Source organism: Mesoplodon densirostris, chromosome 9 (genome assembly GCF_025265405.1).
Source record: "Mesoplodon densirostris isolate mMesDen1 chromosome 9, mMesDen1 primary haplotype, whole genome shotgun sequence".
NCBI classification, from domain to species: domain Eukaryota; kingdom Metazoa; phylum Chordata; class Mammalia; order Artiodactyla; family Ziphiidae; genus Mesoplodon; species Mesoplodon densirostris.
The window spans coordinates 113422494-113436227 of NC_082669.1; the positions used below are offsets into that span (position 1 = coordinate 113422494).

The 13734-nt window shown below is 56.3% G+C and overlaps 1 protein-coding gene across 1 annotated transcript in view; it reads right to left on the reverse strand.

Moving 5' to 3' along the window:
• PTPRN2 (protein tyrosine phosphatase receptor type N2) overlaps positions 1–13734 on the reverse strand; it is a 686072-nt gene that overhangs the window by 519323 nt on the left and 153015 nt on the right. The window contains 1 exon segment of the mRNA XM_060107962.1: positions 56–169. Within this exon segment, the coding sequence (XP_059963945.1) occupies positions 56–169 (114 nt within the window).

Sequence of the window (13734 nt, forward strand, 5' to 3'; positions counted from 1 at the left end):
CTGTAGAGGCCGCTGGCCCAGCGCCAGGACGCGGATTGGGCCCAGGCCTGCGTACCTGTGTGGGAGAGCGCCCGCAGGGTGGCTGTCAGGTGCTGCAGGACCCTTGGCGACACTTCGTAGCGGTGCACGTCTACGGCTGGAAGCTCCTGACACCGTCCAAACGCTCCGTCTGCAACAAAGGGAGGCAGGTCAGGTAAGAGAGGAGACAGACAGACGGCCAGGAAGCCCTGGCCATGCACCGCGGCGAGGCTCTGAGGAGCTGCCAGGATCAGAAGCACCTGCAAAGTGACCGTGTTTTAGGTGAAAAGCAGGGCACCGTGGACCCCACAGATGCAAAGGCTGAGTCCAGCGTCGTCTGGGTTTTTAGCCTACTTTCCAGCCCTCCCTGCCCAGCCCCCGCCTTTTTGTCGTTGGCCACCGGAGACTTTCACACTTTCGACGTGAAGCTTTGCTCCTGCCTGTCCAGTGACCAAAAGGTCAATAGTATTCAGGGCCGGTCTTCCAGATGAGAAACAGGACGCCTAGGAACGTAAGTGCCAGGTTGCAGGAGGCACCGGTGCCGGGGCCGTGGAGCCCCGGCAGGGCTGGCTTCCGGGGGCCTCCTCACACTGCGGTGAAGAAGGGGGCCTCCAGGAAGAGTGAGGTATCAATGGGGACCCATTACCCTGCTCTGTCCCTATGCGTCTGCAATGACAGACTCTGCTCATCAACATCTTTTCAAACCACACCTTCTAATTAATTTAGACCCTAATTAGTCTTTATTCAGCGAATTGTTCACTTTGAGACAAGCTTCCTATGGGGGTTCAAACATTCAAATCACCGCCTTGGGTACAAAAGGCTAATTCAGGACCCAGGGCCTCACCCAGGGTGGCATCTACAGCGTCAGGCTCGGCGCAGGGGGAAAGCGCTTCCATTGTTCACTGCCTTTCAAATGCAACCGGTTTAATTAGCAGAAGCACATTTGCCCAGCACCAGGCTGATCAGTAATTGCTGCTCGGATATTCCACATGTGCTTAAGGCGGACGCCCCGCGTGAGCAGCAGAGAATCATCGTAAGTGTCCTCTCGCAAGCACCTCCCGGATTTCTGTGGGCCTCTGCAAAGCCCAGGGAATCCGGGAGGCGACCTGCCGGGCTGCTGGGAGCAGGCAGACGACGGCCACGTGAGGAGTTCAACCATCAGCCTCTGCCCCCACCCGGTGAGCGCTGCTGAAATGAACCCAACTGCCACCCGTGATCCGGGGACAGTTGTCTTGGAGGGTCTCCTCCCCACTGCCACCCCTCGGCAAGACGCACGGTCTGCTCGGCTGGAACACAGACGGTAAGTGTCCCTGTTCTCTGATTCTGTTTCATGCAAAGAACTCCATGCCAGTGGGTGGTGTGCTTGGGGTGTGGGGCAAGAAGAGAAAAGTGGAACACTCCAGAATACGCCCGGAACTTTCATGTCCCTCTTCAAATGGAAATATCTTGGGACCAGGGAATGGAAGGAGCATTAAAACGGTCCAACCCAACGTTTTAAAGATGAGAAAACCGAGGCTGGAGTGTAGGTACCTCGGCCTCGGGGAGGGGTCAGTAGTTGAGCTGAGTGCAGGCAGAGAGATCAGGTCCGTACCAGTGACCAGCTAAACGCCTGCGGGTAGCCCCGCTTCCGGGGACGTGTCTGAGAACCACTTCCCGCAGGAAACACCCCACCACTCAGGCTGTCACAGAGGAAAATGGGCAAAGACATTTCCTCTGTGTTTTGGAGCATTCCAAGTAAATTATTTCCCTTCTGAAGTGTAATGGAATCATTCTTTAAATTTGGTTTGTGGTGTACAACGTTGTAAATATATTCTCAGAAAAATATCAGATTTTCTTGAAACCTTTCTTTTAAACATATATTTAGACTGTAGATAACATAATACATAATATTGTTTGTGCTTTTAGAATTAGTTTTAGCTAATAATTTAATTGTTTGGATTGTTTGAAGCTACCCTGGATGCTCTTTGCCCCTAGACTCTAGCCATGCTGATGAGGTAGAGACACTGTCCCCAGTAGCTTTTTTTAATTAATAAACTTTATTTTTCAGAGCAGTGTTGGGTTCACAGCAAAATTCAGAGGAAGGTACACAGCTTCCCCGTAAACCTCCTGCCCCGCTGCAGGCACAGCCTCCCCATTATCAACACTGCCATCAAATGGCACATTTGTTACAGTTGATGAACCTACATTGACACGCCATCATCATACGGATACGGAACCCACAGTTCACGTTAGGGTTCACTCTTGGTGCTGTACTTCTATGGGCTTGAACAAACGTATAATGACACATATCCACTATCACCGTGTCATATAGAGTATTCTCACTGCCCTAGAATTCCTCTGTGCCCCACCTGTTCAACCCTCCCTCCTCCCTGACGCCAGCAACCAGTGATGTTTTTCACTGTCTCCATAAATTTGCCTTGTCCAGAATGTCATATGGTTGGAATCATACAGAATACAGCCTGCTCAGACTGGCTTCTTTCACTCAGTCGTATTCATTTCAGGTTCCTCCATGTCTTTTTGAGGCTCGACAGCCATTTCTTATTAACACTGAATACTATTCCATTGCCTGGATGCACCACCGTTTATTTACCCATTCACCTACCAAAGGACATCTTGGTTGCTTCCAGGTTTGGGCGGCTATGAATAAAGCTGCTATAAACATCCATATGCAGGTTTTTGTGTGGACATGTTTTCAGCTCCTCTGGGTAAATGCCAAGGAGCACAACTGCTGGATCCTATGGTAAGAGTCTGTCTAGTTTTGTAATTAACCACCAAGCTTTCGTCCCCAGTGGCCGCCCCACTTTGCATCCCCACCAGAAGTGAGGGTCCCTGTTGCTCCACACCCTCGCCAGCATTTGGTGTTGTCAGCGTCTGGATTTTGGCTGTTTTAGTAGGTGTACTGTGCTCATTATTGTTTTACCCAATGCATTTTTCAACAACATCGTTCATCTTTACCACCATATTTAAAGGACACCAAGGTATAACTGTATGCACATGTGTGTGCTATGTACTGTCTACATATATGTGTGTTTTCATGCCTGCAAATGTGTGTAGGCATATGTAGATGTGTGTTGTGTATATGTATGTGAATATGTGTACATGTACTGTGTATGTGTATGTGTCTACCTCCATGTGTGTATGGGTGTATACGTGTCTACTGTGTGCGTACATGTGTATGCGTATGTGTGTGCATCGGTGTCCACATGTACCTACGTGTGTATAGATATACACAGTCTCTAACACTTGTTTAACTGCCAAACTCACCACAAGAACAAGGAAGCTGCTCTTCCAAACTCTAAACTCACCCCAGAAACAGATGTTTCTAGTACCTCTGTCCCAGAAACCTGGTTCCCTCACTTATTCCTCAACAAACAACTTCACTACTTTTTTCTCTGCTTCCACTGGAGGACGGTGTACACTCTCGTCGGCACACCTCTGAGCACGTCCGGTCCCGTGTCCACGGCGAGTCTGTGAGGCCCCTTCCCTCTCCAGTGAGGGGACTCGTCCCCATGCACTGCTCTGTGCTGCGCCCCGAGCCCCGGACACGGCCCTGCTCCAACGTCCCACTGGACCAACAGGCAGAAGAGCCGTGGGACGTGCACTCAGGGCAAAGATGGACACAACGGCTCTGCTCTCAGGGGCTTCCAGCTCACAGGGCAGACGGCCACACAGCACTAAGTACACGCAAATTATTCACCTCTAACTGTGATGTGGGCCACAGTGGACAGGCTACGAGGACAGCACGAAGGAGGGGCACCAGCCCCGTGCCACACGCAGAGGCCCCAGAGAAGCGGCATCTAAGGAACGGGCTGGCCGCGCAGGGCTGGCGAGGACCTGCAGGCTGGGGAGCTGGACCTGCAGAGGGAGGGAAGCGCCTGGTCACTGGGGCTCCGGGACCAAGAGGGACAGACCTCCAAGGCTGGAGCAAGCCGGGCAGGTAAGGCAGACATGAGGGCGTGGGGAGGGCTTGGCCTTCCTCTGGGAGCTGCAGGAGGCTGCCAGGGCCTTGCAGGCAGGGGCCGCTTTCTGCCAGGAGCCACGGGGCTGAAGGGGGCTGCCCATGCAGAGGGGGTGGCTCAGTGAGGGCGGTGGAGATGGAAGAACTAGACAGACCCGTAGCCTTTTCGGAGGTGAGCCCGCAGGACACCAATGCTGCCCAGCTACAGGATGGTCCCACCCCCGTGTTTTCGTCCCAGAGAGGCTCTGGGCTCAAGGAGGTATTCTGAGAGGCGGCTCATAGAACGTGTGCTTCTCCAAAGCTGTAACAAAGCCCTCTTGAGGCTGGCTGGCAGAGGTGGGGAAACAGCGGCAGCCTCCTGACGGCCACTGGCCCCAAGCACTGCCCACGGGCCTCCAGGGGAGCGAGACTGCGTCCTTCCAGGGGGAAGTCACCCCCCAGACCTCTGTGGGAGGTGACCACAGATGCAGGCAGGGACTTGAACTTCCCAAACTTGGGGAACTCAGCGGAATTCTGAAGCTGTCCCCACATCCCCCACTTATTCTGCAGAGCAGAAGACTGATCCCCACTGCCTCTGGGGACCAGAAATTGGATGGGTCTAAAGATGGGAATGGGGGGAATGTCTGAGGCCCTGAGAAAGCAGATGGCCGTCTCCCAGCCAACCAAGCACCACAGACCAGAAGTCCTGGGAGCAAAAGCTCTGTTTAGAGACACTCTGATTATCAGTCACCTAGAACTGGGAGGCTGATTTCTTCCACTGGAAAGGGAAAATATTAACAATTTTTTGGTTGGATTTTTGGAAGGATGTGAAAAAACTGCTTGTTTATCTTGTCTGTTCATCTGTTTTAACCAACTCTCCTCAGAGCACTGTTTCTACAGGCAAAAGTCATTTTCACTCATAACCATCACTGTTCCCTCAACACCTATGCAGGCCCATCCCAAGGCCCTCCTCCTGGACCAGCTTTCCAGATCACTTGCCCCTGAGAATGTGGGACTGCGTGTGTCGCCAGCCTCACCACCACATGCGTGTGCACACACATGCACTCACATCTCCATGTTGACAGGAACCCCCTCACCCCCCAACCCCTGGGCACCAACATACTCCTCTGGTCCAGGAGCGCCCGGGCTCCTAGAAGGCAGGCGTCACAGCTCCCGCCTCTTCAACCTCCCAAGCATCTGACACTGCGCACTGCAGCCACTGTGGATTAAATAAATATCTGTATCTGATTAACTGGTGCTTTTGCGTTTGCCTGGAATAAAACAGAGATGCCCAGAGAAACGTGTAACACCACTAGCTAGAGCCCTCACGCAGATTTAGAAGTCTTCAACTCCCAGCAGATGACCTGGCTGGATTAAGGACCCAAATCACTGAGGCAAAATAGGGGGTCACGGTGGGGACAGCAAACGAGGCGCACGTGTCCCCCATATTTTCTCAGCCAACACTGCGCCTCCTCCCCTCTCACACTCAGGCTCAGGTGCTGGCCCCCCCCGAGCACATCCATTTCCCAGCCTCACACATGGAGAAGGTGGACCTCCACTTGGGGGAGGGACACGTGGAGACGCTGAGCCTTCACCCTCAAGATGCCGTGGCTTTCAGGGACTGCTGTGTGCTGGGTGTCTCAGAGGACGACCCAGAACCATCAGGTCAGGCCAGCGAGCAGCCATGGGCTGGAACAAGTCGGTTTAGGCTCCCCGAGACAGATGTTTTTGCTACGTGTCCCTTCAGTGATGTGCCTCCAGCTGCGTTAAAGGACCTTCTAAGAAAAAAGCCTATGGAACCTAATTGTGCACCTGCTGAGAACAGTCACCCCCGGTTTCACTGCCATCTTTATCCTGAGACCATGGGAGGACCCCCCCAGACCCCAGCGCTGGGATGGACTGCCTTCCACCTTCCAGGACCCTCTGCCTGGGCCCACCAGGCAGCTCCTGTCAGGTTACCAACCTTTCTCAGTTGTGCAGGCTTTGGTACTGTTCATTTCAGTGAAGTAAATATTTTCTTTGCTCCCGTAACGTTCCATCCTCTTTCCTCCTTTTCTAAGGTCTTTGCCTGTTTTTGTTTGTTACATGTCTTTTTTTACATTTCTTCATTATCTCTTTGCGAAGAGATCATAGGACAGGGGATTAATAAAGACGATGTTATCACCTAACCTCGACTCTCAAAGTGGGCTAATCAGCTGAGGGCACATATACAAATTATTGCTACGTACACAGCTGCTCAGTAATTGTGTGAATAGTTTATGCGCGTACATAACACACATGTGTCAACGTATTACCTTGGTTCCCTGGAAACCTCAAAATCAGTGTTCTTGATTTTGGAGCAAGAAGAGATAGGCAGCAAAGGTGCCACAATGATAAGGTCTTCGGAAATGAGGGTGCACCAGCGGTGGCTGTCAAATAATTACGGGGCCGGTGAGAGACACAGTATGAGTCATCCGCGTCAGAATTCCTTCCTCACAGGGAAGGCCACGAGCCTGTGTGGGCAGCACCCTTGCTCCTTTCCATAACCACAGGTGATCACCTGCTGTGGCATCATGCAGGTCCTCAAAGCACTGTAGACAGAAGGCACCAAACTCATGTTCATGCCCCTCGTGAGGGGCCCAGCCGTGGGATGAGAGTAACAACAGAAATCTGTCTACAGCAGCCCAGGGCAAGGCAGGCAGGCACAGCAGGCGAGGCCACGGGGCCTCCCAGGCCTTTGGAATTTAACCCTGGCTCAGAAATAGCAGGGCTCCGGCGGCACCTTCAGGGGACCCGGCCCACGGGCCACGCCTGCTGCGTGCTCCGCCCACGTGGAGCTGCCCGTCACACTTGGTAAGACGGCCTGCTTGTCCCCTCTCCCAGCGGGAAGGTGGCCGGAAGGACAAAGCAGCAACAGTGACCCCTAACGGCTCCACCCTGCATGCAGCGCCGGGTGCTCGGCAGCCTCGGCCGCAGCTCTGCCGCTCAGGCCGTGGACGCCCCCGCCAGACCTGCGCCAGCCACTGGGACTAGGGAGGTGGGGCAGCAAGACACACACAGTTTCGCACACACGCCTGTGCACACACACAAGCTGACACGCTCACAATGTACACGAGCACGTGCATGCACAACGCACACAGGCGCACTCACACCGCCACACGTGTGCACACAGTCACACAAGCTTAGCGCACTCTCGCTGTGCACACGCAGAAGAGCAGCTGGGAGCCTTCCCACGCTGACCCTGTGCCATGTCCCCCTCTGGGCACCGGGCGCACCGACCCGGCCTCGTCCCTGCGGAGCCCTCCCCAGGGCGGGGCACACACGCACGAGCCTCACCTTCCCCGCGCTCGCGGCTCCACCTGGGCCAGCCTGGGGCCTCGGACCCCGGGCTACACGGACGCGGGTGCACCTCACTGTGCAGGGCCCTGCGGGAGACCCCGTGGGTGCTCAGAGCACAGGCTCAGCCTGACGGGTCGAGGGCACTTGTCCCCTCCCCTCTGGATTGGAGGCGCCCCTCATGCCCAGCAGGACAGCTGTCACCACAGAGGAAGTGCCAAGCACAGGCCACACCAAAGGGCCCCACTGCAGAGGCATCCCTGCCCCCTCAGCACCAAGCCCGCGGCCCGTTAATCAGGCCTCAGGCACGCACACACCCCTCGCCCCTGGAGAAGCAAAGCCAGGGTCTGCAGTCCCCTGTCTGCACAGCCCACGACCAGGCAGAGGCGTCTCCCAATCTATAGACAGCCACCTGCACCGGGCTCGCAGGCCAGCCCAGGGAGCCCCAGGCTCCAGTGTCCTGATGTTCCAGGCTGGAGCACCCTTTCATTCTTTCCTGATTCCCCTTCTGGGACCCCTCAGAACCGCAGGCTTTTCCCCACCCACCCCTCCAGGTGGAAGCTGCCCTGCAAGGAAGCCTGGGCCTCCCCACCGCGCTGCCCAGGGCTCCCTTGATCCCACGGGACCTCTAACACTGTCGCCCGCACAGGAAGGAACCCACTCTGCCTCAGAGCCCCAGGGGTGCAGCAGCAAGAAAAAAGCCCTCCCCAGACATTTCTGGAGAAGAGAAAGTAACAGCAGCCCGGAACCACTACCCCGTTGAAAAAAATTCTCCAAAGAGAAAAATCTTTTCTTTGAATTGATAAAATATCCTCCACATACATTTCTGCAACGAAGCTATAAAACTGTTTCTATTCTCGGGGAACGCAATTCCAGGCACCTGTGATGGGGCAGCGTGTGCACGGCATGGCCGGGGACCGACAGAGGCCTGAGCTGTCCTGAGTTGCCCACTGGCCTCAGGCCCCTGGGCTCAGGAGGTGGTGATACCCCACCACCCCTTCTGTAAATGTCAGTGGTCCACTTCCCCACCCCGCAAAGTGGAATGAGGTCCGGGAAGGTAAACTTGGTACTGAAACCCAGGCCAAGGGGCCGGGCTGGGGGTCAGGGCACAGCCAAGCAGAGGTCAGGCCCGCCCACGCGGGGAGAGTGTGAAGACGGCAAAGAACAGAGCCTGCTCCCGTCCAAGCGCTTTCCTGAGCATTTTACTTGTAATAACTCGAGTCCCAGCCATACTCCCAGGGACATGCTGCACGTGGGCCCCATCAGCCCACTTCACACAGAGGGTCGGGAGTCACCCAGAGTTACAGTCACAGCTCCCACCGTAATGCCTGCGGGTCCAGCCAGGATCCGCCAAATGGCCTCCCTGCGTGTCTGGCATCAGCAGAGCACAAGCCTCCTTTCAGAACATGATTCCAGTTTTTGACATAGAGAACGCGGTCGTCATAGTTACGCTGCAGTGATGGGAGTGTCTTGTTCTCTAAAATCCCTGTGGTCCCGTGTATGTCAACCCTCAAAATAAGAGTGAACGTTGACAGACGGTTACAGCGTGCCAGGCCCCATTCTGACACACTCGACCCGGTTAATCCTGTGCCAGTCCTCCGTGGTCTAAGCTATCACGGTCCCCTTTCTCTGTCGGGAAAACTAGGGCCCAGAGAGGTTGAGCGACTTGCCGCAGGTCACACAGGAAGTGGCAGGCTGGCCCCAGCGCCCGTGCTCTTTACCACCATCACACCAGCTCTCCCACGTGGCTGTGACACGGAGCCCCCAGCCAGGGCGTGGGCAGCAGGGCCAGCTGCTCCAGGTTCGGGCAGCTCAAGGACGCTCGCCATTGTGATTGCCGAGCCCACATCCAGGACGGAAGGAGAAAGGAGGCTGGCCAGCACGTGGCTCCTGTAGCCAGTGGGCAGCAGCGACAGCTCTCTGTGGACTCCGCACCTCGGCCAAGTCACCCCCGGCCACAGGAAGCGTCCACGGCCTTCTGGAGGTCGTCCCCCACCCCTGCACGTGGCCATCCTGGAGGCGGCACCTCCCACCCACAGGGCTCAGGCGAGCGAGGGCAGCTCCACCGTGGTGACCGCCGAGACGCGGGGTTACTGAAGCAGCTGGGGCTCCCCCGACTGCAACAGGGACCCACAGACCGGTGCTGCCCCCCAGACCTGCGGTCAGCCCTGCCACGCCGGCACTCCCAGCTCAGCTCAAGGCTGAGGGCTGGATGAGGCCGGGACGTCCTCACTGCTCAGCTGCTTCCATGTTTCCCAAGGAAACAAAATCAAAGGCAAAGCGTCCAGTAGTCGCCGTGACTCATGGACGTGCTCAGCGTCTGACAGAACGGAGAACTCGACGGAACCCGGATCTTAAGAAACTAACAACCTAGGTAAAGTATCAAGACAAACACGATTTTTTTCAGAACAAACAATCTACACAACTAGTCCCTGTGCAGTGTTGCTGGGTGTGTACAGAGATGCAGCCGCTGTGCACAGTGTGGAAGTCCCTCAAAACCTGAAATGTAGACTTGGGGCGTGGCTCAGCAGGCCCGCTCTGGAGGGCTCCCGGGACACACACAGGGAGGCGGAGGCCTGGGGAGAGTCTCCAGCCAGCCAGGAAACTCCTCTCCGGCTTCGCTTGGGCGCTGGCGCCCTGGCCCCTCCTCTCAGCGGGACCCTGGGATGAGAGACGCCTGTCAGCTGCTGACCCAACCACCCGCAGGTGTGAACTGTGCAACCTCGGGCTGAGGCAACCAGATCCCATCAGAACCAGCTTCCAGGACCCACGGGGACCCCATTAAACAAAACCAAAGCTACCTTTTGGGGACCCCGGGGGGCATCGCACTTCTCCGGGGGGAACGGCCTCAGGAACGCACTGGGGAGGTGGGAGAGGGCAGAGCCAGCAGCCTGGTGGGCGCCGCGGGCCAGCGGGGGCCCTGCCGCCCATCCCCCCGGGGCTGCCCCCGCACAGCCGGACCCCGACGTGGAAGGCCGTCCACGTGACCTGGAGGCCTTCCTCAGCGGTGGTTTAGGCTCCGGCCGCGCAGAGAGCCGAGGAGAGGGCGCACAGGCCCCCCAAATGCCGGGAGCCTCCTCCGCTGACCCTGCCGCCGGCTCCACGCGGTGCTTCCCTTAGAACAGCCCGGCCATCACCGAGAGCCAAGGGGGGCCGGGCCTGTGCAAGGCTGCCACCCACGCCCGGCTTCAGCTAAACCCCTTAGGGACTTCCAACCCCTGAAGACCCAAGTGTTTGGGGCGCCGGCACAGAAAGTTCTGGGCCTCAGAGCCGGCCTGTGGGAGCTGGCATCTGCGATCCTGAGCACAGCACTGACCGTCAAAGCCGAATCACACCTGAGCCTCCAAAGCTCAACCCTTCCTGCAAAGAAAACCCAACTCAGCATCATGAGGGATGGCTTCCAGTTGCTGGAATCGGACCGTCTAGGCGCGAGCAGCAACAGATCCCCAGTGGAGGCGCTAACCTTTCTGAGCCGCTTCCTCCGTCTTCCTGGCTTCTGCTCTCTTCCCACCGTGGCCAGACCCCAGCCTGGCCACCTGCCCGATGCTCACGCCTGGGCGCCGCGCCTCAGCCCACAGACCACACCCCAGGATTCTGGAATACTCAGGGGTTTTTTTTAACCAGAGCTGAAGAGAGCAGTAGCGTGTATTGTATTCAGGCCCCTTCGTCCTACAGACCGGAAGGCTGAAGTCCTGAGGGGCTGGGCGACCGGCCCGGGTCGCTGCCGTCCTTGCCCCCCACTCACCACCAGGACGCGTGCCGCCTGCAGCCACCCTCACCCTTGGCCCTGGTCTGATGCATCGGCGCCCACGGTGTTCCATCAGCAGGTGACAACAGAGTAAAATTTAAGTCTGGGTGGAAAGACAACACACCGCTCTGGGCTAAGTCCTAAGAAGATCCTGGTGGGACGGCTTCCACACTGCTGAGTACGACACTGAAGCTGCAGCTCATGCTCGCTTCAGGCCTGAAGGACTGCATCTGCCTGATACCCGAGTTCTACTACAGGGCGAGAAGACAACAGCAGGAAGCAGGCTCCAGTCCCAGCTTTGCCGCCAGCCTGCTGTGCAACCCTGGGCGTGCGACTTCCCTTCTCTGTGCCTCAGTTCCGAAAACACAACAGCTGAATCAGATATTTTCCAAGATCCATTCTGGTTCGAACGCTCTGGGCTTGCGTGAAAGCCCGTGGGGGCACCGGGAGCCTCTGTACTGCAGCTGCTCTGAGAGCAGGAACTGCCCACCTTCACCCCTTCCGAGAGTGGCAGCCACAGCCCCTGCCAACACCGGCTCCTCCCTGCACTGGGCCCGTCTGTCCACTTGTGTCCGAACAGAGAACTGAACAGAGGCGGCCGCCACAGCCAGAGACCTGCGTGGTGCTGCCCTCTAGCAGCCGGGGGGCCTCGGCCCGAGAGCACCAGGCGGGCGGAGGTTCATTCCGGTCCCCAAAGCACCAGGCTTTGCAGAGCTGCTCAGCCACGCTCAAGATCCGGTGTCCACCACCTGGACGCCACGGGGATTGCTATCCACACAGGCGGCCGGAGGGGACGAAATCCAGAGGACTCTAGGCGGAGAGGAGTGCCGCGCCTGTGGCCCCTGAGACCATGGAGAAGCAGCCGGCTCCCGACGGGGGCAAGCTCGGCCCCTCGGCCACTGCCCCGCTTCCAGGGCCCAGCACTGACAAGCCTCCAGGCGCCTCATTCTCAGGACTGAGGTCGCAGCCATCGAGCCTTAAGTCCACTCTTTGTTTACAGTGGAGGATTTTCTCACACACACACACCCATTGCCAAGTGTCTTCGTGGCTCTGCCTCTGGGGCAGTTCAGTAAATCATTAAAATCCTCACTGTTGGCATACAAGATAGCTAATGTAAAAGATGGTCATTCTGGGGCTTCCCTGGTGGCGCAGTGGTTGAGAGTCCGCCTGCCGATGCAGGGGACACGGGTTCGTGCCCCGGTCTGGGAGGATCCCACATGCCGCAGAGCGGCTGGGCCCGTGAGCCATGGCCGCTGAGCCTGCGCGTTCGGAGCCTGCGCTCCGCCACGGGAGAGGCCACAACAGTGAGAGGCCCACATACCGCAAAAAAAAAAAAAAAAGATGGTCATTTTGAGCATAAGGACAATAAAGCCAGTTTGACTGCTCAATTGTTGATAAAACCCTCCCTGGACTCTGAGTCACTCGTCCCTCTTTGTTTCACCTCATATGTGAACGTGTATATTTTCTAGAAAACCGCATCCAGCCTATTGTTTTTCCCCTTTTCTCCCACATGCTGGGGACTCCAGGCAAATATAAGACTCGGTGCAGCAGCCTGACTGCTGGGGGCAGCACATCTGCTTCCCTCTGCTCCTTGGCTAGGATTTCCCATTTCAACTCCAAATTCATCCGACTCACGCTGCAGCTCTTTGCTGCTTCCTTACTCTTGTTGCTGTTGTCGTCAGAGGAAAGCAGAACATAATGAAAACTCATGATGGTAAACCCCCAACGGAAAGGCGACCAGAATTCTAGCACAAACCCAGGGCTGGCCTGCAACACAGGCCCAAGGCATGCCTCTGAGTAAGTGAATAAGAAGCCTGTCTCAACGCGCACCAGCCTCGCAGAGAAGAAAATGCAGAGATAGAGATGGAGCCTCACGTCTTCTCTAGGAGTCAGATATGTGGACAAGTGATAACATAATAAAAAAGCTAAAGTACAATTTCTAATAGCCAAATTGTCTTTGCATTTTCTATGGGAAGTTAGATGGACTAACTAACTTCCCGGGGAGAGAATGTTCACGTATACCAACAAAAAAAATCATGGTCACCCTCGAAATCGCTGCTGGGAAGCAGGAAGCACTTTCGGAAGCCCAGCCTGGAGGAGCCCAGAGGACTGTGTGACTTTTGCCCTATGCTCAGCCTCTCTGGTCGTCAGGGGTTTGGGGTTTGAATTTTGTTGGTTTGTTTCTGAAAATAACAGAGAGGAATCAAATGATCTGAACCTCTCTTCCAATTCTAAAATTCCACGTTCTTTTACAAACAACCAGGAAATAAAAGCCAAGATTCAAGGGCAGAGGAGAGTGGAGTGGACGTGGGGCTTGTGTACAGGAAGACAGCTCCCAGACACCGGCAGGGTCTCAACTACACTAAGGGGCATTTACTGGAAGAAAGACAATTAAAAGATGAAGAAGCAAACACCAAACCACTGACTGCACCCGATTTTGCAGGCCTCAGCTGCAAGCTCTTGGGTGGGGTGTCCCTGACCCCAGGCGAGGGCCTGGCCTGGGCTGACACACTGGCCAGGCCAGGCTTCGGAGCTTCCCAGGTGTTTCCGTGCTTTTCTTGGAGGCAACAGGATTAACCAGCCGGCCAGCCCCACCTCCAGGTCCTGGGAGGCCAGGCACCTCCTGGCAGAGAGAGCCGCCCAAGGCTGGCTCAAGGGCACTCAGCAAACTTCATTTCAGGAGCTCAGATCCCACGCAAACCTCCGCGGGCTTTCG